Here is a 27,831-nt window from a genome sequence, read left to right as displayed (position 1 = left end):
AAAAAAAATAATCAAGAACACATGTTATTTGAGCAACAATAATTGCAACTCTTACAACAAACACTCAAGTTTCAGTTTTTGTGAATTTGAAGACAGTTTGCTGAATAAAAAATGCAAGTCTTAAATTTGTAAAGACCTTTACTTTTTTTGTAAGAGACTAAATTGATACCATTATTCAATTTAAATGTAGTTTTGATCTCTCTTTATTCAATTGATACCTTTTTTTGACATTTTTTTTATTATTAAAAGAGAAGATTAATTAATACTCCTTCCTTTTTAAGATGAGTGTCGTTTTAGTTGTTTATACACATATTAAGAAATGCAATGATTAAGATAAAGAGAATGGTTATTTTACCAAATTATCCTTATTAACTATTGGTTAGTTTTAAAAGTAATATTTTGGAAGTAGTGTGCAGAGTATTAATTGGAGGATACAATTGAAAAGAAAAAGTTATTATTGCATTGGAAACTGAAAGCGACACTCATTTTGAAACAAATTTTTTTGGCTAAAGCGACACTCATTTTGAATCGGGGGAGTACTATTTTTTATATGTTAGTTTGGTCTTTGTAAGCTTAACTCATGCATAATATATCAAGATTGGGTTCAAACTCCAAAAGATTATATCAGCCTTAAGCAAAAGTTATGACGTAGTTATGAAATGAAGTTTACCTCCACAACGATTCCCTGCTGCCTCAGAAGCAGACCCAATCTTTCTCTGTTTCACTCTCTCTTCCAAAATGCGACGAGCCCTGCACTTGTTATATTTCGCCAAATTTTACAGGCTAACGTGAACCCAAATGAATTCACTTTTTCATTACTCATCAAAGCTTGTCTTTCATCTCCTTCTTTCATTCATTGTTCATCAACCGCTGTGTTACAAGCACGCCAGATTCAAACCCAATCTCTCAAACGTGGCGTTAACCAATTTATTCATGTTAATACTTCTCTTATTGATTTGTACATGAAACTTGGTTTTACCTCTCATGCACGCAACATGTTTGATCAAATGTCTTACAGAGACGTTGTTTCATGGAATGTATTGATTTGTGGGTATTCGCATAATGGGTATCTTTATCATGCTGTTCAACTCTTTGTAGACATGTTAAGAGATAGTTTTAGGCCTAATCAAACTACAATTGTTAGTTTGTTACCTTCTTGTGGTTGTTTTGAGCTGATTCTTCAAGGTAGATCCATTCATGGGTTTGGAATTAAAGCTGGTTTTGGTTTGGATTCTCATTTGAATAATGCTCTTATGTCAATGTATGCTAAATGTGATGATTTGGAAGCTTCCCAACTTTTGTTTGGTGAAATGGACGAGAAGAGTGTTGTTTCTTGGAATACTATGATTGGTGCCTATGGTCAAAGTGGTCTTTTTAACAAGGCTATTCTTTGCTTTAAAGAGATGCTGAAGGAAGGTTTCCAACCTAGTTCGGTTACGATAATGAATCTTGTATCGGCAAATGCATTTCCGGAAAATGTTCATTGTTATGTTGTCAAATGTGGCTTTACAAATGATGCTTCTGTTGTTACTTCGCTGGTTTGTCTATATGCAAAGCAAGGGTTCACATATATGGCGAAACAGCTTTACAAATATTATCCCACAAAAGACTTGATTACGTTAACAGCGATAATCTCTAGCTATTCTGTAAAAGGTGATATAGAGTCTGCGGTTGAGTGTTTTATCCAAACTATTCAGTTAGATATAAAACCAGATGCAGTTGCTTTGATTGGTGTACTTCATGGAATTACTAATCCTTCACATTTTGCTATTGGATGCACTTTCCACGGTTATGGTGTGAAGAGTGGGTTGTCTAATGATTGTTTGGTTGCAAATGGGCTAATAAGTTTGTATTCTAGATTTGACGAGATAGAAGCCGCTTTATCTCTGTTTTATGATATGAGAGAAAAACCACTGATCACATGGAATTCTATGATATCTGGCTGTGTGCAGGCTGGAAAGTCAAGTGATGCCATGGAGTTGTTCTCTAAAATGAGCATGTGTGGGCAAAAACCAGATGCCATTACTATTGCTAGTCTATTTTCTGGGTGTTGCCAGCTTGGTAACCTGCGGATTGGAGAGACGCTGCATAGTTACATTCTGAGGAACAATGTGAGGGTAGAAGATTTTATAGGAACTGCTCTAATAGACATGTATAGCAAGTGTGGAAGACTAGATTATGCTGAAAAGGTATTTTATAACATCAAGGATCCATGTTTGGCAACATGGAATGCCATCATATCAGGTTATAGTTTATATGGACTTGAGCAGAAAGCTTTTGGTTGTTATTCTAAACTGCAAGAACAAGGGTTAAAACCAGATAAAATCACCTTCTTGGGAGTTTTGGCAGCATGCACGCACGGGGGATTTGTCTATTTAGGACTGGAATATTTCAATGTCATGACTGAAGAGTATGGTTTGACGCCGAGTCTGCAACATTATGCATGCATAGTTGCTCTATTAGGTAAAGAAGGCTTGTTCAAGGAAGCAATTGAATTTATAAACAAAATGGAGATTCAGCCCGATTCTGCTGTCTGGGGAGCTTTGTTAAATGCTTGTTGTATTCAACGAGAGGTGAAGCTTGGGGAGTGCTTGGCAAAAAAATTGTTTTTATTAGATCACAAAAATGGTGGATTTTATGTATTAATGTCAAATCTTTATGCCATTGTTGGGAGATGGGATGATGTAGCAAGGGTGAGGGAAATGATGAAAGATAGTGGAGGAGATGGATGTTCAGGTGTTAGTGTTATTGATGTGATTTCTGTTGATGACTCTAATAACAACTTAAGCCCAAGTGAAGTCTATTTGAATACAAGCACTTGGCAGCATTTGTGTCTATATTGACTTCATAATGCATAACCGCCGGGATATATTTGATGTGTCTGTCCATAATTAGAATAACAGATTTGGATCATGCAAATAAGCATCACCTAGAACGAATTTTAAGAGTTGGCAAATGTTGTCTGGGTTGAACTGTACGAATAAAAATAAGATGGGAAGAAACGATGAATAGAAACTAGGCAAGCTTGGTCTTTGAAGCAAATTGTTAATCCTACTCAAAAGTTACACATAGAGAAAGCAACTACTGTGGTGACACTTTCCTTATACAAGTACCATGAGCTTAGAAAACGCGCCGACGAGGAAGAAGAGCAAGCCAATACGTGGTTTGCATGTAGCTGCTAATTTTGAAGTTGAAATAGATGAGGAGGATGTAAAAAAAAAAAAAAAAGCAACAAGGCACCGCGGTAACGCTGATCAATGAGAAGTAGGAAAAGTTGATAATAACACCTTATCTTGAAAGCCAATTATCCATACCACTCGGACATTATGTCATTGGTTATTGTGAAACCACCACCGTGCAAAAGCACTCACATGTAAGCTCTTAAGAGCATCCACATCCATCATACACACATGACATTCTTTAAATGAGTCGCACTTGTTTTTATATATTATTTCACACTTTTTAATTATTTAAACAACTTAGCTACATTTTCTAAATCACGCAACCTATCAAAACTCTAAAATATGTCCTACCAGACCCCACTTTATACCTCACATCCATATTTTACATTAGTATAATTATTGCAAAATAATGGAAATTGCATGGCAGAGAGAAAATAAAGTTTTTCCTCCACAGACATGCTTTTTAGTTAGAGAACCCATTACAAAGCCAAACATTCATGTGACATTGACGTAAGTGTTTCAGTAACCATGAATGAACTCAATAAAGCAACCGATAATGGTGCTCTAAGTTACTATAACTTTCACCACCACCACCCCACCCACAAAGTCACATAATCCTAATCCAAGAAACAAAAACATTAATCACCAAATGCAGAACAAATCGGTCCACATAAAATTTCTTCCTGTCATTGTTACATCATTCATAAACTACTTTTCACCATTAAATAAATAAATTTTACCATTAAACTAAATGAGATTTTTTTTTTTTGAAAGACATTAAACTAAATGAGATGTGATATGATTTATCGATCTAACAATGTAAAAACATTTGTGTATGGTATAAAACCATTTCATTTATACATATATATTAGACAAAATCTATTTTGTGGTAGTATGCCTTGAAAGGATGATTGTAATTTGTAAACACAGTGTGATTGAAAAGAAGAGAAGTTCGTTAGACTTGGCAAACTGATAGAATAATGATGAACCAATACATAACAAATTGTCTTCACTAAAAACATCCTCACAATGGAATAATTGAGGGCGTTGAAAAATTAACAATAATTGTGGGTGTCAAAGAACTAGTAACAACAATAACGAGGGACAAAATTACTCAACCAATTGAACACCATCCTCAACATGGAGTTTCACCAAAGAAATATACAAAGCCTACGAACAAATGCGATGTGCTGGCCATGGCGTTTGTTGCACTCAATAAAGGAGTAAACCTTTACTCTAATCAACTAAGCCACATTTCATTTGTTTAAATTGTCTGATCCTCCTAAAATATAAAATGGTCATTATATTTAAAAGAGAAGTATTTTTTATTTTATTTTTATAAAAGATAAATGTTTAAATTTTCAAGATACGAGTATAAAACTACCAACATTATATTTTTTAGATTTCTTAATTTACGTCTTAAGACTACAATTTAGCATCATCAAGATAAAAAGACTGCAATGTGGTTTTTAAATTCATCATCAAGATCATTGCAAATTTGCTAACATATTGAAGATAATCCTCTCAACCCAGTAAGCCACTTCAAATTTGTTACCGAGGGACTAGTTACAAATGGTACTCTCATTCATTTTGCTTGATATTTTCCATTACACGTGACACTGAAGCTATTGCTTTAGCAGAAAGAAAGGCCATGGCTGTGCCTTTTGTTTGTCCGAGTCCCACATCGGTTGGCGTTGCTGTTAAAGTAAGCTTGTAACCTTATAAAAAGAAAGGACTATAGTTATAGATAATATTTCTATTGAAGGTTTCTTTTATTTGGGCTTTTTTTCCATGGAAAACATATGAATTGATAATGTTATGTTATTCAATTCAATTCAGTTTTCAATTCTACGGTTCAATCTCGATTAAGAAATCGCCTATGTAAGTATAACTTTTAGTGTATATAATATAATGAAAAATTATATGGTATACCTAAAAATTTGAATGTAAAGCGTGCGAGTGAAAACAAAACACGCTGAAAAGACTCGTTGGTTTGTGGGGTCAGTCGGCAATCCTGAAAGCAGTCGGGGATGTTACAAAATGGTATCAGAGCAGACCTCTCCCAGTACGGTGTGGTTTGGGGACGAACCAAGCGGAAGCTGGTGGGCATGTAACACCCACGGCTGACGAGAGAAGGGGAGTGATCGCCGGTGCACAAGGCACGACAATGAGCGGCTCCCGACAGCTTATAGAGGAACCGAATCACATCGGAATGAGAGGGATCCTAAAGCCGTGTAGGTATGAGACTACATGGTTAAAGGAAGGCTTATAAGAACTGTTTGGTACTACCTATATCAACAAGATGCATCTTCTTTTTGGTAGCACATTCCATAAGAACTCCACAGTTAAGCGTGCTTGGAGGAGTCTTTGGATGGGTGACCTACCGGGAAGTTTCCTGGTAAGCGTGCGAGTGAGGACAAAACACACTGAAAAGACTCGTGTTGGCTTGTAGGGTCAGTCGGCAATGCTTAAAGTCGTCTGGGATGTTACAAACACCAAATTCTTAAATTGATATTTAGATATTTGAAATCAAATTTTGAAAAGATATCACCCTTGAGCACAAATTATTAAGTAATTATGAAATGAAGTTTGCCTTCACAGCGATTCCGTGACCCAGTAATTTGTAATGAAACTTGGTTTTACCTCTCATGCACGCCACATGTTTGATCATATGTCTTATAGAGATGTTGTTTCATGGAACCTATTGAGTTGCACAGTTATGGGATGAAGAGTGAGCTGCCTAATGACCGCTTAGTTGCAAATGGGCTAATAAGTTTGTAATCTAGATTTGATGAGATAGAAGCCACTTAATGTTTGTTTTATAGTATGAGAGAAAAACCACTGATCACATGGAATTCTATGATATCTGGCTTGTGCTGGTTGGAAAATCAAGTGATGCCATGGAGTTATTCTCCTAAACGAACATATGTGGGCAAAAATCAGATGTCATTACTATTGCCAGTCTACTACTATCTGGGTGTTGCCCAACTTGGTAATCTACGTATTGGAGAGACGCTGCATAGTTACATTCCGAGGAACAACCTGAGAGTGGAAGATTTTATAGTAACTGCTCTAATAGACATGTATAGCCAGTTTGGAAGACTAGATTATGCTGAAAAGGTATTTTATAACATCAAGGATCCATGTTTGGCATTGTTGACCTCCATCTATCAGGCTATAGGGACTTGAGCATAAAGCTTTCATTTGTTATTCAAAACTGCAAGAACAAGGGTTAGAACTTAGAACCAGATAAAATCACCTTATGGGGAGTTTTGGCAGCAAGCACGGCAACACCGGGGACTTGTCTATTAGTATTTAGGATCGGGGAAGAGTGGTTTCCATGTTCTTAGTTCTTCAAAGTTTTCACTCTCCAACTATAGACGATGTATTAGAAGGGATCCCTACCATAAAAAAAATGCATGGACAACAATTATTATTACCACAATGATCATTCAAGTTATGACCATTATATTCTCAAGTGTGACATTTCGATCCAAAACTGTTTGGGTAACTCCACCATAATTTTGATGATTTTTTCCCGTAACTTCTCTCCACCAAAGTTTTATTCAAGAAGTGTGTGTGACACTTAATGTTGATACATCCTTCAGTTGAGATTTAAACATTGATTCATCACATTGTGAGAGTCTAACATTTTCCGCCAAATCAAATCTATTGATATAACTGTAAGAGATAATTATATGCCTAATCAAACTACAATTGTTATTTTGCAACCTTTTTGTGGTTGTTTTGAGTTGATTCTTCAAACTATCCATTCATGGGTTTGAGATCAAGTCTGGTTTTAAACTCAACTTGATCTAAATAGACTTTTCTATAGGATGAAAAATAATTCTCTCAATTTATTTTCTCTCAAATTTTCTTTAGTTTTAAATCTCAATTTTTCATCAAGATCTTTTTTTCAAATTCTCAAATCCTGCCCTCTTTATATTTTCAGGGTATATATCTTCCACATTATGTACATCAATTTTCTTTTGACAAACTTAACTTGACCTTTAAACATGAGAGGTTCCTAATCTTAAAGTTAGGTCCCAGATGTTCGCAGAGTAAAATAGAGTTTAAAGTTCACAGAGGTCTTTACATATTCTATGTACATAAGTAAAATCCATGGCCTTATGCAATATGAGTCAACTTCTTATTAACTAGATCAACCTTTGACGTACATATTTTATTTTGGTGATAAAAATCAGAGGAAGGAAAGTTTCTCATACATAGATGGACTTAATTGACTAATAAAATCAGTTAAGAAATAAAATCTTATAAAATAAAATTATGTGGATCAAGTGGAATAATACACGTTTTTTCGCTTGGACCAATAACATTGTGTGGTTATACCATTAATATTGAGCATATTGGTTAAATCTATTCATTAAGTATTCAGGATTGCAATCCATTCGACCTTGGCTACTATGAGTAAACAATTTCACATGGACCAATAGAAATGAGAATGAGAACATCAGTGAAGTCAAAACTGGGTGAATTAACGGAACTTGAAGAAAAGTATAGGCCATGTATTCTCCTGCAGCACGAGCCATGGCTTCAGTTTGAAAAGAAGAACACAAATTTGTTTCATTAAAAAGGCTTCCAAACATAATACTAATACAAATCAGGCTAAAGTGCACTTTTCCCCCCTTATCTTTCAAAAACTTGCAATTTTGGCCCCCTAACTATGAAAACTACAATTTTGGTCCCCTAAGTTTTAACCCCATTGCAAATTTGGTCCTTTTTGTCAATTTTGACCGGTCAATGCCCATGTGGCATGCCACGTGGGTAATTATTAAATTAAAAAAATAAAAAAAGCCACTTAATCATTTTTTAATTAAATAAATAAAAAATCTAATTAAAAATATTAAAAAAATCAGGAAAATTGAAAAATTAATAAAAATATTGAAAAAAATTCTGAAAATATTAAAAAATTCTGGAAAAATGAAAAATTAATAAAAAATAAAAAATTATGGAAAATTGAATAATTAATAAAAATGAAAAAATTGAAAAAATATGGAAAAAATTTAAAAATTCTGGAAAAAAAAATCTGAAAAAATACGGGAAAAATTTAAAAATTCTGGAAAAATTAATAAAAATAAAAAATGATTAAAAAAATAAAATAATCTAATAAAATGAAAAATAATGAAAAATTCTAAAAAAATAAAAAAGATTAAAAAATTCTGAAAATATTAAAAAATTCTGGAAAAATCAAAAATTAATAAAAAATTGAAAAAAATATTAAAAAATTTCGAAAAAATTAAAAAGATTAATCATTTTTAAAAAAAATGAAATTTTTGAAATTAATTTCGAAATTTTCATTAGTATATATGTCGACTTAGGTTTTTTCAGTGCATTTATTTTCAAAAAAAATTCCGGGAATTTTTGTGTATTCATAAACCCGAAATTTTTGTGTATTTATAAACCGAGAATAAGGGAAAAAATATGTGTATTTATAAACCGAGCTTAGGTTTTTTGTGTATTTTTCAAAATTTCGAAATTTTCATTAGTATTTTTTCCGGGAATTTTTGTGTATTTATAAACCGGGAATTTTACAATGAAAATTTCGAAATATGCATATTACAATGAAAATTTTGAATTTTTTTAAATATTTTCCAGAATTTTGATTTTTCATTATTTTTCATTTTATTAGATTATTTTATTTTTTTAATCATTTTTTATTTTTATTAATTTTTCCTGAATTTTTAAATTTTTTCCGTATTTTTTCAATTTTTTTCATTTTTATTAATTTTTTAATTTTCCAGAATTTTTTTATATTTTTATTAATTTTTCATTTTTCCAGAATTTTTTAATATTTTCAAAATTTGTTTTCAATTTTTTTTATTAATTTTCATATTTTTTTTCAATTTTTTTATTATTTTTCATTTTCCAGAATTTTTTAATATTTTTTATGATTTTTTTAATATTTTTAATTAGATTTTTTTTATTTTTTTTATTAGATTTTTTTAATGAGAAATTAGGCGGATTCACTTCATTTAACCGGTTTTTTTTTGACGAAAACAAAACGATATTCATTCATTCAAATCGATAGAGTACATCAGATACAAACATTGCTAAAAACGTAAAGGGTGAATCTGTGAACAAACTCACAGCACCCAAGTTATTAGCATAAAACGGCAAAATGCCTACAAATAATATGATAAAACCTAAGTCACCGAAATTCATATGCTTCCGGATCTGCAACGTTGACGCCCAAATCATTGGTTGAATTTGTAATTGACTGATGCCGATCTTTCAATAGGAACTAAACGAACACCGCGACAAGACGCGAAATCAAACGCGGTACAAGACGACAAACAACACAACGCCGCACTTAGACGACGAAATCACAAAAAAACACAAAAGAAAAAATTTGATATATGTGAATACCACTTATTTAGATTGAAACAAAAGGGAAAAAAGATGTAGAGGGGTGATTCTAGGTCAAAAAATAACCTAAAACCACCCCTCCTCGACGAACAAAGGAGAAAGAAAGTTTAGAGAGAAGTTGCAGTTTCTCTCATTTAAAAATGACCTAAAACAACCCCTAAAGACATTTCATTTAACCGGTTTATTGGTTAGTAATACAAATAGTGCTCTCTTTGGCTTGATAATTTCCATTAAATATGGCATTGAGCAACCACAAAATGAGAAGGCAAGGCTCGTGGTTGGTTTTAAAATTCTGATATTTTTACATGCTTAGGTAGTAGTGTGGTGGAATGATACAATACGATGGAAAAGGTGGCCATGTGAAAAAAAGTTTATCTTTATTCTTGGTCACCTCTATTGTTTCAAAATGAATGTCGTTTTATCCAAAAAAATTGTTACAAAATAAATGTCACTTTCAGTTTCCAATGCAATAATAACTTTTTCTTTTCAATTGTACCCTTCAATTAATACTATGTTACATTACTTCCAAAGTATTATTTTTTCTTTAATGAAAAACAAACCAATAGTTGATTAGGATAATTTGATAAAATTGCTATGACATTTGACTACTTTATTCCATTCCTTAATCTGTTTGCAATTGGCTAACGCGACACTCATTTTGAAACGGATGGAGTATTGTATAACTAGTTAAATTTTTATTATAATTTTGATATATCTTTAAATCTGTAAGTAGTTTAGACAAAGCTGATGAAACTGAAAATTCAAACTGTATCAAACCAAAAAAGTAACCTATCTTGTTTGGTTCAATTCAAAACCGAATTGAACCAGCCTAAACCGATCTAGTTTGGTTATCGGTTTATAATTTTGAAATCCAAAAACAGATGAATCAAACTGATGCTAACCTCACTCCCTATTTTAAATATTATCCTTTCTAACACACACTTATGATTAAGCTCAAAATTAAAGTCTAACATAAAATACTCCTTAATTCATTCACTTTCTGCCTCTATCTTCACTTTAATTCCAACATTGAAGATACTTTCATTTGGTCTGACGAGACACAAACCTTATTAACTCTCAAAGCAATGCCATTGATGTGCACATAAGGAGTAGTGGAACAAAGGGGCCAAAGGATGTCCAATGCTATACCAAAAGGAGGAGTCACCAGAGCCTCCATGCCAATTGAAACCATTTTTGAGAGTATTTTTGGCTTTCATAATGGAATTCCAGGTAGGGGAGGGGAACCAGGAATGACAATATCTTTGGCTTTTAGTTGACCTTTGTTTGGGTCAAACAAATGCAAGTTGTTTTTTTTTTTTTTGTCCTTATAATTGTATCCAGATAGAGTATTTTAGTAAAAAAAATTACAATTTTTATTTTACAATAAAAATACAATTAATTAACATACTGTAAAAATATACACTACGACTCTTATTATAAAACACTAACACAATTATATACACAATGTTTTTTTTTTTCACAAACTTAAATCGACCTTTAAACATAAGAGGTTCCTAATCTTAAAGTTAGTTCGTAGATGTTTGCAAAGTAAAATAGAGTTTAAAGTTCGCAAAGTCAAAGGTCTTTACAAATTTTATTTACGAGATTCTCACGTCGGTAAGATAAATATAATCCATGAACTTATAAAATATGAGTCAACTTCTTACTAACTAGATCAACCTTTGACACATGCATGTACTTCATTTTGATGATAAAAATCAAAGGAAGGACAAAATTTCTCAATCGTAGATAGACTTAATGTACTAAATAAAATCACTTAAGAAATAAAATCTTATAAAATAACATTACGTGGATCAAGTAGAATAATACATGCTTTTTCAAAACTGGGTGAATTAACGTAACTTGAAGAAATATGATAGGCCATGTATTCTATTGCACCATGGGCCATGACTTCATTAAAAAGGCTTCTAAACATAATAATACTAATAGAAATTAGGTGGATTCACTTCATTTAACCGGTTTACTGGTTAGTAATAATTACAAATAGTGCTCTCATTGGCTTGATAATTTCCACTAAATATGGTATTGAAGCAACCACAAAATGAGAAGGCAAGGCTCGTGGTTGGTTTTAAAATTCTGTATATGATCCATGAAACCTATACTAAAATAATCCTTTTGATATGCTTTAAGTAATGATAATTTCAATGATTTGAAATGTATGAAAGGAAGAAGAAAAAGGTTAAACATATTTGTGAACTTGAAGAATTGTGACGACAATCTATTATTTGTAGAAGAACAAGCGAACACAAGAAACAAAAAGGTTATTTGTGTGTGCATATGTTGTCTGTCTAAGTCCCACATCAGCTGGTGCAATGGTTAAAGTAAGCTGGCAATGTTTTAAAAAGCTGCTCATTTCTTCGAATGGAAATTACGTAGCAATATAGTGAGGTCTACTGATATTGGATATCAGGAGTAACACGATAGGTTGGTTGAAGGTCTGGTAAATATAAAAGAGAAATTTACCTTTTATTCAACTGTCCTTCAACTTCCTATCATGTTACTGTATAATTAGTTTAATTTTGTTTTTGAAATCTCCATCCATTACCGGAATAGGAGTTTTGCGATGGCTAGAAATCAAGAGGAGAAATTAGTCAAGCGTAATCTTTGAATGAATAGTTAATCCTACTCAAATGATACACATATAACATTAATTCATAATATATGAAGGTTATAGGCAAAATCTTTATCGGACGGAAAAGGGTGTAATGACCAATTTAAAACTAAAAAATATCTGATAAATACGTTAAATTTAAAGACTTCTAGATACATCTGTCCAATAAATAAACCGTATGTTTATGGGTTAAATAGTTTTTCCATCCATAAAAATATAGTGAATTTTGGTGTTTTCGTCATTTCAATTTTTGTTTGTTTTATTCTTTATCCTTAATGGTTCCATTTATGTTCATGTTAATATCAAATTTATGACATTTTTATGTTTGAGATATGTCTAAATTATGCTCAACTTATGTATATGTCCATATTATATTCATGAAGTGTCAAAAACATGTTAAAAATTATGTTCATTTAGGACAAAAAACGAAACATAATATTTTGAGAGGACAAAGACATCTCTTTTATAGGGACTAAAATTAAAAGGGTCATGTTAATCGGTGCCTTCGGGGCACTGGTTAAGGAAACTAAAAAAATGAAGTTTTAAAATGAAAGTAATACTTTTTATGTTTTTAAAGAGTTGATTCCTTAATCAGTGCCTCGGGGGCACTGTTAACATTACCCAAATTAAAATTTCACACGTATACACGGAAAATTTATTCAACCCTATATTTAGTCTTATCCAAATGATATCACAATATGTGAGTTTTATTAATAAGTTGTATGTATACAATCATAAAGTGGATCCAAGTTCCATTTCTCAACATGATCATTGAATTTCATTGGAGCATGCTCTTAGTCAAAGATCATTGATCATCAAATTAATCTTAATGTGTTGAATGACCACTATTTTATTTTTTTGAGGAAAAATGACCACTATTTTATTTTTACCTCTTTCTCTAATGTCTTAGATGCTAACATGTGTTTTTAGGATATTGTTTAAACGACCAAAATAAATCATTTTAAATAGAAAATTGTGTATAGATCCCTTTATTAGATGTTTAACTTATATTTTCAAGACATTTTTTTTTATAAATTCCTTAAACGATTTTTCTAAAAAACACATGAAACATGATCTTAATCTTTATGTTGCTTCAATTGCGACCGTTAAATCGGCCAGACTATTGAAGCTAATGTAAATAGTTGGTGCTTAAAGTACTAAATTCAATACATATGATGCATTGGTGTAGTGGTAAAGTTATGTTTTTTACAATAAAAAAAAAAAGGTACTAAATTCAATTAGTACTTTTAAAAAATCAAGCCATTGCACTACGCATAAAAAAAAGAAAAAAATAAACCACAAAAAATGAAATTAGTTTAATATTTTTCCTCAATTATAACAAAAGAATATTCGCAAAGAATATTCACATTTTTAAGTTTAAAATATACCCCGTTCGTTTATAAAAAAAAAGGTTTCTAAAAATTATATTTAATATCATTATTTTTATAATTTTTTTTCATTTTCAATATTATCCTATGTAACCAAAATAAAATAAAATATTCTCCTCCTACTAAAAATACTATCAATGTATTTTTAACACAAACTTATTTTAAAAAGTTTTATTTAAAGATGTATTATTTAAGAGAAATTGAATTTAAATGATAAATTAAATAATCTTTAATCAAATTATCCACTTCTCTATCGAATTATGGATCACTAAAATTGATTTCTTATAAATAACATCGTTAAAACAAGAAAAATACAACTTTTTTTTTTTTTTTTTTTAATAATTTGAATGGATACTAACTGTTTTTTTTTTTTTTTTTGTTGACAAAATGTATACAGAGTGGAGTAAACATTTCACTAAGTTCACCGTCCAATAAAATTCCAATAAACCAAACATCATCCACGTGCCTCTACGCCGACAATGGGGTCCACATCACAAACGGCTACATCTCAATCCTATTCATAAACCCTAAATCAAATCCAAATCAAAAAACACTCCAATTTCAAATTTCGAACTTGGCGCTCTCATTTTCCTCTTCTTCTTCTTCTTCTTCTTCTTCAATCTCCGATCAAATCCTCACCGGAAAATCAAAAATGGGTGGCGCTCACAGCCGCGACGGGTTACTCGAAAGTTCCGATGAAGAATACGAAGAAAATGAAAACGAAGAAGCGAACTACGAAGATGCAAACGAAGGAGAAGATTCAGAGAAAAGAGTGAAAACTCCGTCATCTGTAGATGAAGTTGAAGCCAAACTCAAAGCTCTTAAGCTTAAATACGCTGTTAAAAATCAAAACCCTAACGCCGTTAAGCTTTATCTTCACATCGGTGGTAATTCCCCCAACGCAAAATGGGTAATTTCTGAGAAATTTACTACTTACTCTTTTGTTAAAACTCGTTGTGTTGGTGGAAACAGCGATGATGACGAAGATGAAGAAGAAGATGGTGATGATGATGCTGATGAGGGTTTTTGGGTTTTGAAAATTGGTTCAAAAATTAGGTCAAAAGTTGGTGGTGAAATGCAATTGAAAACCCTAGCTGATCAGCGTCGTGTGGATTTTATCGCGAAAGGTGTTTGGGCGATGAAATTCTTTACGGAACAGGATTTTAACGCTTTTTTAGTGAAGTTTCAGAATTGTACTTTTGAGAATACGCATGGGTATGAAGCTACTGATGAGAACAAGCTTAAAGTTTATGGTAAGGATTTTCTTGGGTGGGCGAAACCGGAAGTTGCTGATGAGTCGATGTGGGAAGATGCTGATGATAGCTTCTCAAAGAGTCCTGGTTCGGCCACGCCAGTGAGAGCGAGTCAGGATTTGAGGGAGGAATTTGAGGAAGCTGCAAATGGTGGGATTCAGAGCTTGGCGCTTGGTGCTCTGGATAACAGTTTCTTGGTTGGTGAAAATGGTATTCAGGTTGTGAAGAATTTTGCAACTGGGATTCATGGAAAAGGGGCTTTTGTTAACTTTGGTGGTGGTTCGTCGTCAACGTCGAAGTTGGTGGATTGCACTCCTAAGAAAACGCTTCTCATGAAAGCTGAGACCAGCATGCTTTTGATGAGTCCATTGGGTGAAAATAAACTTCATTCAACAGGGCTTCACCAGTTTGATATTGAGACTGGTAAGGTTGTGACTGAATGGAGATTTGGTAAGGATGGTACTGAGATTACAATGAAAGATATCACCAATGATAGTAAAGGTGCTCAATTGGATCCATCGGGTTCAACTTTTCTTGGATTGGATGATAATAGGCTTTGTAGGTGGGATATGCGTGACCGTCATGGAATAGTTCAGGATCTTGCTGACTCTAACTCCAATATGAGTACACCTGTGTTGAATTGGGCACAGGGTCATCAGTTCTCTAGGGGGACAAACTTTCAGTGCTTTGCTACAACTGGTGATGGTTCTGTTGTTGTTGGTTCTTTGGATGGAAAGATTCGGCTGTATTCTATCAACTCTATGAGGCAGGCGAAAACCGCCTTTCCTGGACTTGGTTCACCTGTTACTAATGTGGATGTAACTTTTGATGGAAAGTGGATTGTGGGAACCACGGATACCTACTTGGTTGTTATCTGTACCGTGTTTACCGATAAAGATGGGAAAACTAAAAATGGTTTTGCTGGTAGAATGGGAAATAATATTGCTGCTCCAAGGTTGCTCAAGCTCAACCCTCTTGATTCGCATCTTGCTGGAGTCAATAACAAATTCCAAAAAGCTCAGTTTTCGTGGGTGAGTATATCATTTATGCATGCTTGTTTATGATTGTTTCCACTGTTGTCTTGTAAATTAAGAATGATGGTATCATCTATTGCTGTGAATTATCAACTATTATCTTCTTTTTGTGTGTTAAGTGCTTGCCCATTATCTAAAGAAAGTATCTTATGCTGTAACATGTGTTTTCGGGCTACTGACTTTATGTGTTTCATTAACTGTGTTGCGATGCATAATACATTCACAGTAATATTACACAGTTGTCAGAACAATTAGTTTGTAATATGTTGTTATTTGCAAATTGCTTTATGAGATGCTACCACATCAATAGCACTGCATTATATGAATACATTTACTATTGATAATATTGGGCAATGTTTTCTTGTATCGATTCAGTAGATGGATTCAAGCCTATGTTTTCACCTAATAATTTTACCTCTTATTTTCCATAACTTGCTGTATTGTTCTTAATTTCATTTTGCGAATTGAGGCATTGCTCTTGAACCTGTTAGCCAAATATGCTATCATGCATTGATGATGTTTGAAATTATGTTCTGTATTGGTAACAGTATTAAGTCTGTGAAGAAAATAGTAGAAGCTGTCTGCTTGGCAACAGAATAGGAAGAAATAGAAATATCCCAGAGTCTTGGAGAGGCATGGACTCCCCCATCAATTTCTTCACTCACTAATTTCCTGCTTCTCTTTTGTTTTTCTTCCTTCCCTTGCTTCCAACACCCCCTTTCTACCACCTTTAGGCACTACACCCCCTTCTTTTCCTAAAATACAGTTTAGTCATCTTAAGGCGCACCCTAAACCTAACACATGCATTGAACTTTCTCTATTGACATCTTATTTGAATGGTCTTTCAACTTTCTTCTATATGCTTTTTTTTTGAAAAATTACACTTATACAAACTCTTCACTTCTGTTTAAATATATCCCTTACTAAGAGTCCAATCCGTAATCTTATCGGTTTTATAGTGGATGTCATGTTTGCTGTTGCTGAAAACAGAGATTTTATAGTTTGGCATAGTGTTTTTTTTTTTTCCTGCAATTTGATTGTGTCTGTTCTGTTTCCACATCTGCTGAAAAATGTGTTTTTTGTTTGCATCTTCTGTATTCTTGTGGAAATACATTTTATAATGAATTTAACTTCTTGGTAACTCAGGTGACAGAGAACGGGAAACAGGAGCGACATATAGTGGCTACTGTGGGAAAGTTCAGCGTGATATGGAACTTTCAACAGGTCAAAGATGGATCTCATGATTGTTACCGCAGCCAACAGGGTCTAAAGAGCTGCTACTGCTACAAGATAGTTCTCAGGGATGACTCCATCGTTGAAAGCCGGTTTATGCACGACAAGTTTGCAGTCACTGATTCTCCTGAGGCTCCATTGGTTATAGCTACCCCAATGAAAGTTAGCTCATTCAGCATGTCCAACAGGCGATGATAATTCGTGACACAACTATCAATTAATTGTTAGCTATTGTAGCTTAATTAGTGACATTTTCAGATGTTTCATTTTAAAACTTTTCATTGTATGTACTATGTAGAATGTTTAAGGTGTAGTTGATGGGGAACTCAAATCAGCTACCTACGGCTGTCAAATTGTACTAGTATATTTGGTTTTGTTGTAAGCTAACGCTTGTTGGTCCCAGAATTCTACCTTTTATAAAATTTACGTTTTACTTTTCTGAATTACTATGACCTTGTTTAACGCTATGATGGTTGGTACTGCCTTGCCTTCTATGTGCTTGCTTTCAAGTTACTATTTGAATATGAAATTTTAAAAGGTCCGCAGAAACTAAAAGGGATGTGGAGGCTTTAGAAGCGGACGTTTATTATCCAACCATCTGATCTCACTGGATAAGTGGGCCCATGATTTCTCATCTTTGTTTTTTACTTGAACTAAAACAACATAATAATACGTATGTGGTTGTGAAAGAGTAACAATATTAAACAATTGATTTGTAGTCCCGGGATAGGAGCGGATAATTAGAGAACAATGGTTGCACTTGCAGCAATAGCAAGAAGCTTCCATTTCCAGCAACATTCTTTAATCAACAGCAATGTCATTGGTAAACCTTCAACAGCAGGACACCACTGGCTCAGGCCTGCTGCTGCAGGAACGGGAGTCACTCCACGTTATAAACAAATTTGTGCTGCAGCACAACAGCGACCCACATGGCTCCCGGGACTTGATCCCCCGACCTATCTTGATGGAACGTAAGCCATTACGCCTCTCTGCATTTTGACTCCTAAATTCATCTTAAAATGCCAGTGCTAGTTCTCTTTTCAAGTTATAGTAACGTTAAGGGTAACCTTTTCAGTCTGCCTGGAGATTTTGGGTTCGACCCACTTGGACTTGGAGAGGATCCTGAAAGCTTAAAGTGGTATGTGCAAGCAGAGTTGGTTCATTCTCGCTTTGCAATGCTTGGAGTCTTGGGAATTTTAGTCACAGATGTGAGTCACGCAACTCTTAACATAATTTTTCACATTTCATAATTCCAGTAACGTTTTTTATATTGAGAGAAGCTTTACTATTAAAACACACGCGCCGCATATATATAATCAAAGTTTTGAATAAAGGCCTGCAAAGCTACGATGATCTAAACTGCAACATAATGGTTTTATATTGAGGTTGGATTGGCCATGTTTGGCTGTGATTCTCTATCAAGGATCGCGAGACAGCTGTAACTGTATCACAAGTTCACAACCGCTATTTAAAATCATGTATACGATGGACATTTCATCCTAAACTTGTTATCAATCTATGCAGCTACTTCGCGTCGCAGGAGTTAATGGCATACCAATTTGGTTTGAAGCTGGTGCAGTAAAATACGAGTTTGCCAACACAGGGACACTCGTCGTTGTTCAACTACTCTTGATGGGGTAGGATTTTAATCACTGGCTTCCAACTTCTGGTTGATGAGTTGAGCTTCTATGTTTTCTATATCATTATAGGACATGTGATTTATTAACTTTCACTTGCACAGGTATGCTGAAACAAAAAGGTACATGGATTTTGTTAGTCCTGGATCTCAAGCTAAAGAGGGTTCCTTCTTTGGATTGGAGGCTTCACTTGGAGGCTTAGAGCCAGGGTATTTCCATTTCCGATAACCGTACAAACACACACTTGTGCACACTTTTGAGCCGTGTTTTTCTTTTTTCTTCGTTATTCACAATTGTAAGCTAGTTGAGGTATATAATCTTGTTTCAACAAATAGGTACCCTGGGGGTCCTCTGCTAAATCCTCTTGGCCTAGCTAAAGACATTAAAAGTGCTCGTGAATGGAAGCTTAAAGAGATCAAGAATGGTATATTTTTTCTCAGTTTTTCATTCTTTGTCTGTTAATTCATAATCTCCAAGCTTGTTTTCATAGTTGCAAATATTCTTGTTACAGGGCGACTTGCAATGGTAGCAATACTTGGTATCTTTGTACAAGCTTCAGTGACTCATGTTGGACCAATTGATAACCTTGTGGAGCATCTCTCAAATCCATGGCATAAAACTATTATTCAGACCCTTGCAAGTTCTAGTTCTTAGTTGTAAAACAAGTAAATGTATTAGTCTTATGGAACTTGGACTGATCCATAAAACAAAATTCTTTCTTTAAGCTTTGGGAGGTGACTCAAATTCTGATCCCTAAAATGTTTTCCCCTTTAAATTTTCATTTACAGTTCATATATTAACTAAATAACAAACTTGTGTAACTAATAATTTTCCTACATCATGATACTTTGTTCACTGTGGATAGATTATAAATCAATGATATAAGTTCGATGCCATATTAATATATGTATCAAAATGAAATACTTATATGCGAGTCAACAAAATGGCCATTTTCATATACGCTTTAAGATCCATTCAACCGGTCTTTCTACTTTATTGAATACATGAACGAATATCTAGACCTATGTGAAATCAACCATTTCTACTGAACTATTTATCCTTAATCGCTAGGATATATAAGCATTCTTATAATGAAGTGTATGTTGATTAAGTTCATGAAAGTAGATGATCCGATGATTATATTGATTTTCCAAAAATTAATGTTATTGTTAAATAAGGACAAGGAAATTCAAACAGAATAATGGATAAATATGTCATTGAAAACTCATCAAAGTAGTATCATCAAATGATCCAGAACAGGAACCTTCCCGAAAACAGCTTTAAAAATTATCAAAAGAGATTTATGACTTCAGCCTTTATGTGTATATTCCATGCATCAGAAGGTCCACAACTAGTGAACTGTGAATGGGTCCCATTGAGAAAATTCTTCCTAGTATCAATCAATATAGTGAGTTTTGGGCAGCACATACGATGCCATTCAAAGTGCTTCAAATCACAAACATGGAATTTTTTTTTCTTTCATTCAATCGAGTCTCAAAACAAATCTTTACACAAGCCGAGGTTCAATATATCTGAAGACTATACACAATATAAAATCATCTTATTTTCTCATTTCCCAACATAGACGAACCTATTTTCTTAAGTCCTCACAAAACACTGAGCAGGAAACCGTATACCATCCATCAAGTGAGTATAATCCAATCCGTCAAACCATACACAAATCGATCACCGTGTACTGGCACAGTACAGCTTTTGGTAATCCAACATTTCGAGTCACTCAGATCTCCAAAAGGATGGGAGGCAAGATAACTGCAGCATAACAATGCACATAATTTCAATTTGGGATTACCCTGACTTGTTTGAATGTGTTTTTCTTCTAGCAAAGAACATCATAACCCGTGGGAACAACGATTTCTTCTTCTTTTTTCCATGTTTTGATTCCGGTGATGATCCACCTTCATCTTTTTCTGCATGCATATAAGTCTTCGGACTTGACAAATATTGTGCAGGATTAGTTGCATACTGGGACCGGTCAAAATTATTTGCTTCCTTACCCCCCTCAAAACTAGACCTGGGGCTTTTATTCTGGTTAACCACTCCTTGGCCAGACTCACCAGCCTTTCTCCGTTGCTCATTTTCAGCTCTCCACCTTCTAAGTTCTTGTTCTACACCTAATTTACCTTCCTTTGCCTTCTCAGCTTTTTCCATTGCCATCTTCAAGGATTCCCTTCTAGCAGCTATCTCTCTATTCACTTCATCCAACTTCTCGAAGGATTTCAGTTCAGACTCCTTAGCTACCTCAACTTCAGAATTAGCAGCTGCAATCCTTGTATTGGCTCGCTCTTCTGCCTCGTGAGCTCGTTTGCTAAGCTCATAGTACTCATCCAAAGAAAGTGTAACCCCACTGGACGGGTCCACTTCATTTTTGCTTCTATTTGCTTCACTCTCTTGCAATGCTTTAATTGCTGCTATTGCCAACTTTTCAGAAGCCTTTGCAGCCTCTATCTCCTTTTGAGCTGCAAGTAACCTGCTTTCCAAGGTACTTACTCCAGCCTTGGCTTGTTCTGCTTCTGCCTTTACTTTCTGCAGTTCTTCACGAGCTGCTTGAGCAAGCAAGTTGGCCTGATTAGCCTCTTCAGCTGTTAGTTGCAGCTTCTTTGGAAGTTCGGTCATTTGTTCTTTGGCTTCTTTCTCCTTCATTTGAACCAAAGCTATTTCTGATCTAGTCTTGTCCAATTCAGCTTCTAGAGATGCAACTGCAATGGAGGCCATTCCCTCTCTTTGCCTAATCGAGGCAAGAGATGATTTTTCTTGTTCCAGTTCTGATTTTAAAGATGTAGCAGCTAGCTTCAAGCAACTAACCTCAGCATTTGCTTTCTCTATGTTTAGTTTTACCTCCTCAAGTTCCTTTCTGGCTGATTCCACGGCTGCTTGTATATCTGTGTGTGTCTTCTTTTCTGGTTCTTCTTGGCCTCCTTGCGAGAGTTCATCATCACCTTCTTGCTTTAACTTTGATTCCATATAAACAGTTAATTTAGCTTTCAAATCAAGCAGCAAACCAGAGGCTGCTTCCAGTTTAGATTTGAGATCCTTTGCAGACAACATTTGCTCATTGATTCTCTGGAGCTCTTCTTCTGCCTGTTTAAGTTCCTTCTCCCAATTGAGTGAATCTTGATCTCTTGCCATGACTGTTCCTATCCTTTGTTCCTCTGCTTCCAAGTGTGCAGCATGAGCAGTCTCTAATGACTCTTTTGTGGCTATTAGTTCAATAGTTAAATCTTCCACTGACTTCTCTACTTCCTTGGATGCTGTAACTGCCTCCTCGGCTTTCTTAATAGCTTCATCTCTATCAGTCACTAAGGAAGCATATTCCTTACGCAATGCATCCAGCTCTTCTTTCACAGCTGCTAAATCTGTAATAGCTGCCGTATACCTAGCTTTAGCAACTTCCAGTTGTGCCTTGGCTGCAACGCTAGATTCGTCTGCAATACCTTGCTCCATCTCTTCCACTCTGAGCTTTGCAAGTTCCGAGTCCTGTCTTGCCTGTTGCTCTTCAGTTTGTGCTCTCTCTAGGTTAAGCTTTAACTCTTCTATAAGTCTCTTGGTGCTGTCCAGCTCCTTTAGTACTTGATTTTTCGTCTGTTCAGCCGTCTCTGCTTGTTTTCTGTATTCTGGTATCTCTTCATTTGCTTTATCAAGTTCCTGTTCTACTAGATTGCGCCTCTGTATATCCAGAAAGAAAAGAAGAAAAAAATATGAAGTTCGCTACAGCTCCAACAGAAAATCAAGCAAGGTAAAAGAAGAAACAATTGATCCTCAGTACAGCAGGAAGCAAAAAGAACGTTTTATTACATCAGTAGGATCCATATTGAGATGCAAAGTATCTGTAATCAAATCCCTAATTTGTTGCAGTTCAAAATGCATTGTAAGGCAAGGAAAAACCATAAACAGTTTCCTTGGGAAAAACCATACAATCATAGTTTCCTTGTATTTTACAATTAGTATCAGCAAAATAATTTTAGCACGTTTAACACTTAAAACCAAGGTAATCAAAACTGGACCGGACATTGAACCAGTGTAGGCACGGGTTCAAGGTTCAAAGGTTGGACAGGGTTCGACCAGGGTCAGACCGTTTTCTCACATGTCTTCTCTTTCTTAATTTTAACAAATATATTGATATAGTTATAAAATTTTGGCATAATCTAATTACTTTTTTAATACTTATTCGTATATGAAAAAAGTATTGGTTTCTCTGCCAAAATCATAGTCCAACTTCCCAGGATATATAATAGTGGTAATTAGTAGTAACTTATTTTTGGGTATAGTGGATAGTACTGTGTATAATAATAAGTGCTTTTCTTTTAATGGCTGTATAATCTTAAGTGTCCTTCTAGGTTCTAGCCACTAGGGTCTCATGACTAATTACTACTAGTCGAACTTCCTAGGATATATGACTAATAACAGTAGAAATTTTGCTTTTAAATTTCTAACTCTACATCTGTCATATGCATAGTCGTAGTCCTGTGCACATCTTATTCTCCAAGTGTCTTTTTGTTAATACCCACGTCTACCCTCCTCTTCTTCTCCCTTCTCCAGTGTATGCTTTCACTCATCCTCCCCGCTCTTTCTCTTGTTAAAGAAAACACTGAACTTTTCCTTTAAGAAGAAAACGCAGAACAAGCTGCCGGAAGCTTCAAAAGCCCCGTTTTAGTACATTTTTAGATAAAGAAAAATTTGAGTGGTCCAACCTATGGATCCGGCCCAACCGCCACTTTTGCACGGTTTTAGCGGTTTACTGCCCGGTTTAACAACAGAGTGGTTTTCAGTACCAAACAGACCAGACATAGGTCCAGTTCCCGGTTCAACCGGCCGATCCGGTTTTCATTACCTTGCTTAAAACGGATCATAGCATTAATAATTCCTAGTTAATATGATGTAACACACATATTGACACTAATCTAATATCACAAAATTACAGGTATTGTACTCTGATTTCATAGATTTGAAATATAGTATACAATTTGCTGCTTCTCCAGAAAATTGATAGAAAAATACTAGTAAAAGAAAAGGACAATTTGTATCTTAAGATTTAAAAGAAAATGCCAGAATAATTAATTTGACACGTACAGCTTAAGCAAAGCCAATTTTGATTATATGCTACATAAATTGCGTTGAAGAACAGCAAATGCAATGTTACTTCTCTGATATATGTGTGCATGCAAGTAATGTGTTATTAGGCCTATAATATGACTTTGGTTGGCACGTGATTTCACATAATTATTATCATTGTCAGCATGCAAACAGCCACCAAAGCACGACTGCAACTGCCACTTATAATCAAATTGATACTGAAGACTACTGTTGTTCTTTTTTCTACCCCATAACAACATTTGCCTCTTGCCTATCCTTTAATAGATATTGTATAAGCTTTAAGAAGAAACCCCAATATTCAACCTAATTCTCTCCTTGAAAAGAAATAAGAGTAATAGGATTTGAAATTTTATGCAAGAAGTGTGAAGAAGGTAAATTCAAAATAATAGTCGCACATAAAAGATGAAGACAAATGCAAGACATATATACCTCCACAGTCTGGATTCGATGAGCCTTCCAATCGACAATTCCTCCAAACTTAGAAACAGCTTCCTTGACAGATTCGAATGGAGGTGTGGTATCAATAAGACCTCTTTTTACATCAACCTGCTTGGTTTGGGCGGGTGAGTCAACTGCTCCAGAAGACATCTTTACTTCATTAAGATCATTTAACAAATCTTTTGTTTCAGAAGAGGAAGCTGAAAGTCTAATCTCATTATCTGCAGCGACATTAGTAACATCAACCTGCAATTCATGCTGGTCAGAGATATCTTCTGGAGCACCTGGTTTAGAATCTTCAACCAAATTTAGCTGGTCGCTTGTTTCTGTCACATCCACTGTATCATTTGGAACTGAAGCTGAATTATCTACAGAAACATCCTCATCTTGTATTATAGTTTGACCATCAGAAACATTTGGCAACACTGATAATTCAGGGAGCTCATTTACTGTCAAGTGAGAGCCAGACTCCACTTCTCCGTTACTAAGTGGAATTGGAAGTTCTGAGGAAGATTGATTATGTGGTGGGTTTACCACTTCGGTATTTTCTTCAGAGGATTCCATCAGTTGTGTCTCAGTAACTTTTGTAGAGCACTCAGAGAGTAGATTGTCTTCAACATGTTCTGCCAGTGGCTTGTCTTCAACGTGTTCAGCCATATGTGTCTCTTCAGTAACTTTTGAAGAGGATTCAGAATCAGAGGGCAACATGTCTTCAACATGTTCTGCTAGTGGTATCTCTTCAGTAACTTTTGAAGAGGATTCAGAGGGTAATATGTCTTCAATATGTTCTGCTAGTGGTGTCTCTTCAGCAATTTTTGTAGAGGAGTCAGAGGGCAACTTGTCTTGAACATCCTCCATTATAAGGAGGGCTCGGGAGTGCTAACAGCGGCAAAACTCTAAAGAACAAATTGATAATGAAAATCAGTTGAATGTAAAATCAAAACCAAAAGAAGTATTATAACAATACTGAACAATTATCAATAAAAATCGACTGAATACAATCAGAATTAAATTAAAATAACAATATGTGAGTTTTAAATTTAAGTGGATGGCTTCTCCCAAAAACAAGAGACAAATTGAGAATTAAATTGTATGTACCAGTTAGGTGTTTTTCTTTTCACAAACACTACTTTTCTTTGGCAGTTAGATGAAATTATTTCAAGGTGTAAGCTCGATGGCCTGAAATAATGATGTTTCCCAAGTTTTCAGTGTCTGAATTTGCAGGACAGACCAAGACTTTTTTTTGTAGGGATAACTCTAATTTCACAAAGAGATTAAATCAAAACTGAATGTGAACGGTTAATGGTATGAAACAACAACATCCTAAAGTTGATAGATAATTTGGGTTTTAAGGATCTCAGTGAGACCACATAGCAACCACAATTGTGATCACAAGTAATTTTTCTCTGCAATTTTCTGCTATATCCAATGATCACAACAAAATCATGACCGTGACGACTATTTAAAACCTTTGACAAATGCAGAGATCTCGTTACAAAAGCTCTTTCCCCTTAAGTTCCAACTACAAGTAAGTAACTGCACTTGTCAGATTATTTAAGATCTTACAGTTCTTGATGATATGATTGTATTCAACATATATTCTCTCTTAATCTATGAAGCACTATCACAGACCCTAACACGACACTGACACGTTGACACAAACGACAAAATTGAATATAATCACAATTCACATGTGTGAGTATCGTGCCGGTGCCGGTGCGGATAAGTATTGTGCTACACAGCTATAAATACACTTTTCCATAATAAAATGCAATTTCCAGTAACAAAGACCATAACATACATAATAAATCGATAGATAAATTAAAAAAAAAGTGATAATTTAAATTTAAACAATAATAATAAGAAACAGAAAATAAACAGTGCATATATCTATTTTGAAATCCAGATTAAACCTATAGCACTAATCTATAACTAACCTTTTCGTAGACAAAACACCTTCAACCGTTGATGTTCGGAAAATACACGAGTGAAAGGAAACGGTATAGAAGAACAAAAAAACAAGCGATTTTAACAAATTCTGCTTCAATTGTTCAAAATCAAACTTCGCAAAACACCTGATTAGGAAGTAATTAGGGATGAGATTAAGCGGAAAAATTGAAAGAGAGAATTTGATTGATATTGATACTAATTATTAGAGGATGAAATTAAAGTGAGATTGTGGAAAAGTAAAAGGAGGTGGAAAAGAAAAGAAAAGAAAAGAAGGAGCTAAAATTAGAACACAGAAAAACACGGAAGTGGACCCTACCCCAGATTAGATCCATCATCTCCTCCTTCTTTTTCTCAATCAAATCAAATCTCTATTCTATTCTATTCCTTCAATCATGCACATTATTTTCATTTTATCATTTTAGGTAATAATATTAACAATCTTTATGAAACAATATAAATGTATACTCAAAAATAGAAACAAATATAAATATGAATATTTTTTATTTAAAAAGTATTAATACTAGTATGAATCTTTTTCCCATGTGAACATTTTTTGCTAAAAAAGCATAATCCATTCCATTGGTGTTTTTACTTAAAACCCTTTTCTACTTCTTCTTCCATTTTACTTTTGTGGTGCTTAGTTGTTTCCTTTTGTCTTTTTTTAAAAGGAGTAGTTTCCTTTTTTTTTTTTTTAATAACAAGGAGTAGTTTCCTTTTGTCTTTTGTCGTGTATTGAGATTGAAATAATTCATAAAAATGATTGCTCATAATAATGTAGTGAAAAGAAATATTGGTTCATTAAAAAATATTTCCTCTGGCTTTAATTATAAAGATCTTTACAAAAAATTATTTGTTCATAGATACTAACTCCGTTCCTTTTTAATTGTCACATTTTGACATTTTACATAAACCAAGATAGTCAATGATTGTTACTACTTTTGATGCAATAAGTTGTACTTTTACTATAATGACCTTATTCATTTAATATCTCATTTCATATATTTCTCTATCCGCAATAAATAACTAAGGATAATATTGGTAAAACAGCATTTAATATTGCATTGAACTTTGAAAGTGACAGTTAAATAGGAACAAAAAATTTCTTCAAAAGAGACACTTAAAAAGGAACGGAGGGATTATCACAGACCCTAACACGACACGGACACATTGACACACGGCATGGTTTGTTTCCATTGTTGCATTGCATGTGCAGCTTTCCACGATGGGGCAAGGCAAGGATGTCTCAATTTTTTATTTTTATTTTTAACAAAAATAAAAAAATAAAACGATATTCATTCATTCAAATTGATAGAGTACATCATATACAAACATCGCTAAAAGCGTAAAAGGTGAATCTCGTAAAAGGTGAATCTTCGAACAAACTTACAGCACCCAAGTTAATAGCACACAATGACATAATGCCTACAAATAATATGATAAAATCGAAATCATCAAAATACACATGCTTTCGGATCTGCAACGTTGACATCCAAATCATTGATTGAATTTAGGGTCTTGTTATCTCGTGCCCTTAGGGCACAAGTTAATGAATCCAAAATTAGAAGTTTTTCACATAAAAAAAAAA

General features: G+C 34.1%; 4 protein-coding genes across 7 annotated transcripts; 3 read left to right on the top strand and 1 right to left on the bottom strand.

The window, feature by feature from the left end:
- Nucleotides 1–612: 612 nt before the first annotated feature.
- On the top strand, nt 613–3,451 carry LOC146942079 (Tetratricopeptide repeat (TPR)-like superfamily protein). Its single transcript, XM_085756043.1, has one exon. It carries the CDS (start codon nt 660–662, stop codon nt 2,841–2,843), a length of 2,184 nt encoding a protein of 727 aa, XP_085612169.1. The 5' UTR covers nt 613–659; the 3' UTR covers nt 2,844–3,451.
- Nucleotides 3,452–14,141: 10,690 nt separating this feature from the next.
- LOC146942078 (Vacuolar import/degradation, Vid27-related protein) lies at nt 14,142–17,552 on the top strand. Its single transcript, XM_085756038.1, has 2 exons — nt 14,142–15,873; nt 17,023–17,552. Exons 1-2 carry the CDS (start codon nt 14,242–14,244, stop codon nt 17,302–17,304), a joined length of 1,914 nt encoding a protein of 637 aa, XP_085612164.1. The 5' UTR covers nt 14,142–14,241; the 3' UTR covers nt 17,305–17,552.
- Nucleotides 17,553–17,802: 250 nt separating this feature from the next.
- LHCA5 (photosystem I light harvesting complex protein 5) lies at nt 17,803–19,505 on the top strand. Its single transcript, XM_085756039.1, has 6 exons — nt 17,803–18,080; nt 18,185–18,317; nt 18,634–18,746; nt 18,851–18,955; nt 19,082–19,170; nt 19,258–19,505. Exons 1-6 carry the CDS (start codon nt 17,860–17,862, stop codon nt 19,398–19,400), a joined length of 804 nt encoding a protein of 267 aa, XP_085612165.1. The 5' UTR covers nt 17,803–17,859; the 3' UTR covers nt 19,401–19,505.
- Nucleotides 19,506–20,252: 747 nt separating this feature from the next.
- Nucleotides 20,253–26,621, bottom strand: LOC146942076 (protein WEAK CHLOROPLAST MOVEMENT UNDER BLUE LIGHT 1-like). 4 transcript variants are annotated; one of them, XM_085756034.1, is made up of 4 exons: nt 26,563–26,621; nt 26,234–26,371; nt 24,288–25,192; nt 20,253–22,430 (listed from the first exon to the last, which is right to left on the bottom strand). In XM_085756034.1, the coding sequence occupies exons 3-4, from the start codon at nt 25,152–25,154 to the stop codon at nt 20,553–20,555; spliced, it is 2,745 nt and encodes a 914-aa protein (XP_085612160.1). In that variant the 5' UTR covers nt 25,155–25,192; nt 26,234–26,371; nt 26,563–26,621; the 3' UTR covers nt 20,253–20,552. The 4 variants fall into 4 exon arrangements, with proteins under 4 accessions (XP_085612160.1, XP_085612163.1, XP_085612161.1 ...); XM_085756037.1 differs by having other exon boundaries at nt 24,288–25,175; XM_085756035.1 differs by lacking the exon at nt 26,563–26,621 and adding an exon at nt 25,395–25,818 and having other exon boundaries at nt 26,234–26,494.
- Between the last annotated feature and the right edge of the window lie 1,210 nt (nt 26,622–27,831).

This window comes from Medicago sativa, chromosome 3, assembly GCF_051527215.1.
Source record: "Medicago sativa cultivar Bolivia chromosome 3, Bolivia_mono, whole genome shotgun sequence".
Taxonomy (NCBI): domain Eukaryota; kingdom Viridiplantae; phylum Streptophyta; class Magnoliopsida; order Fabales; family Fabaceae; genus Medicago; species Medicago sativa.
The sequence above is the reverse complement of the archived record's forward strand: the minus strand, read 5'-3'. Positions and strand labels throughout refer to the sequence as shown.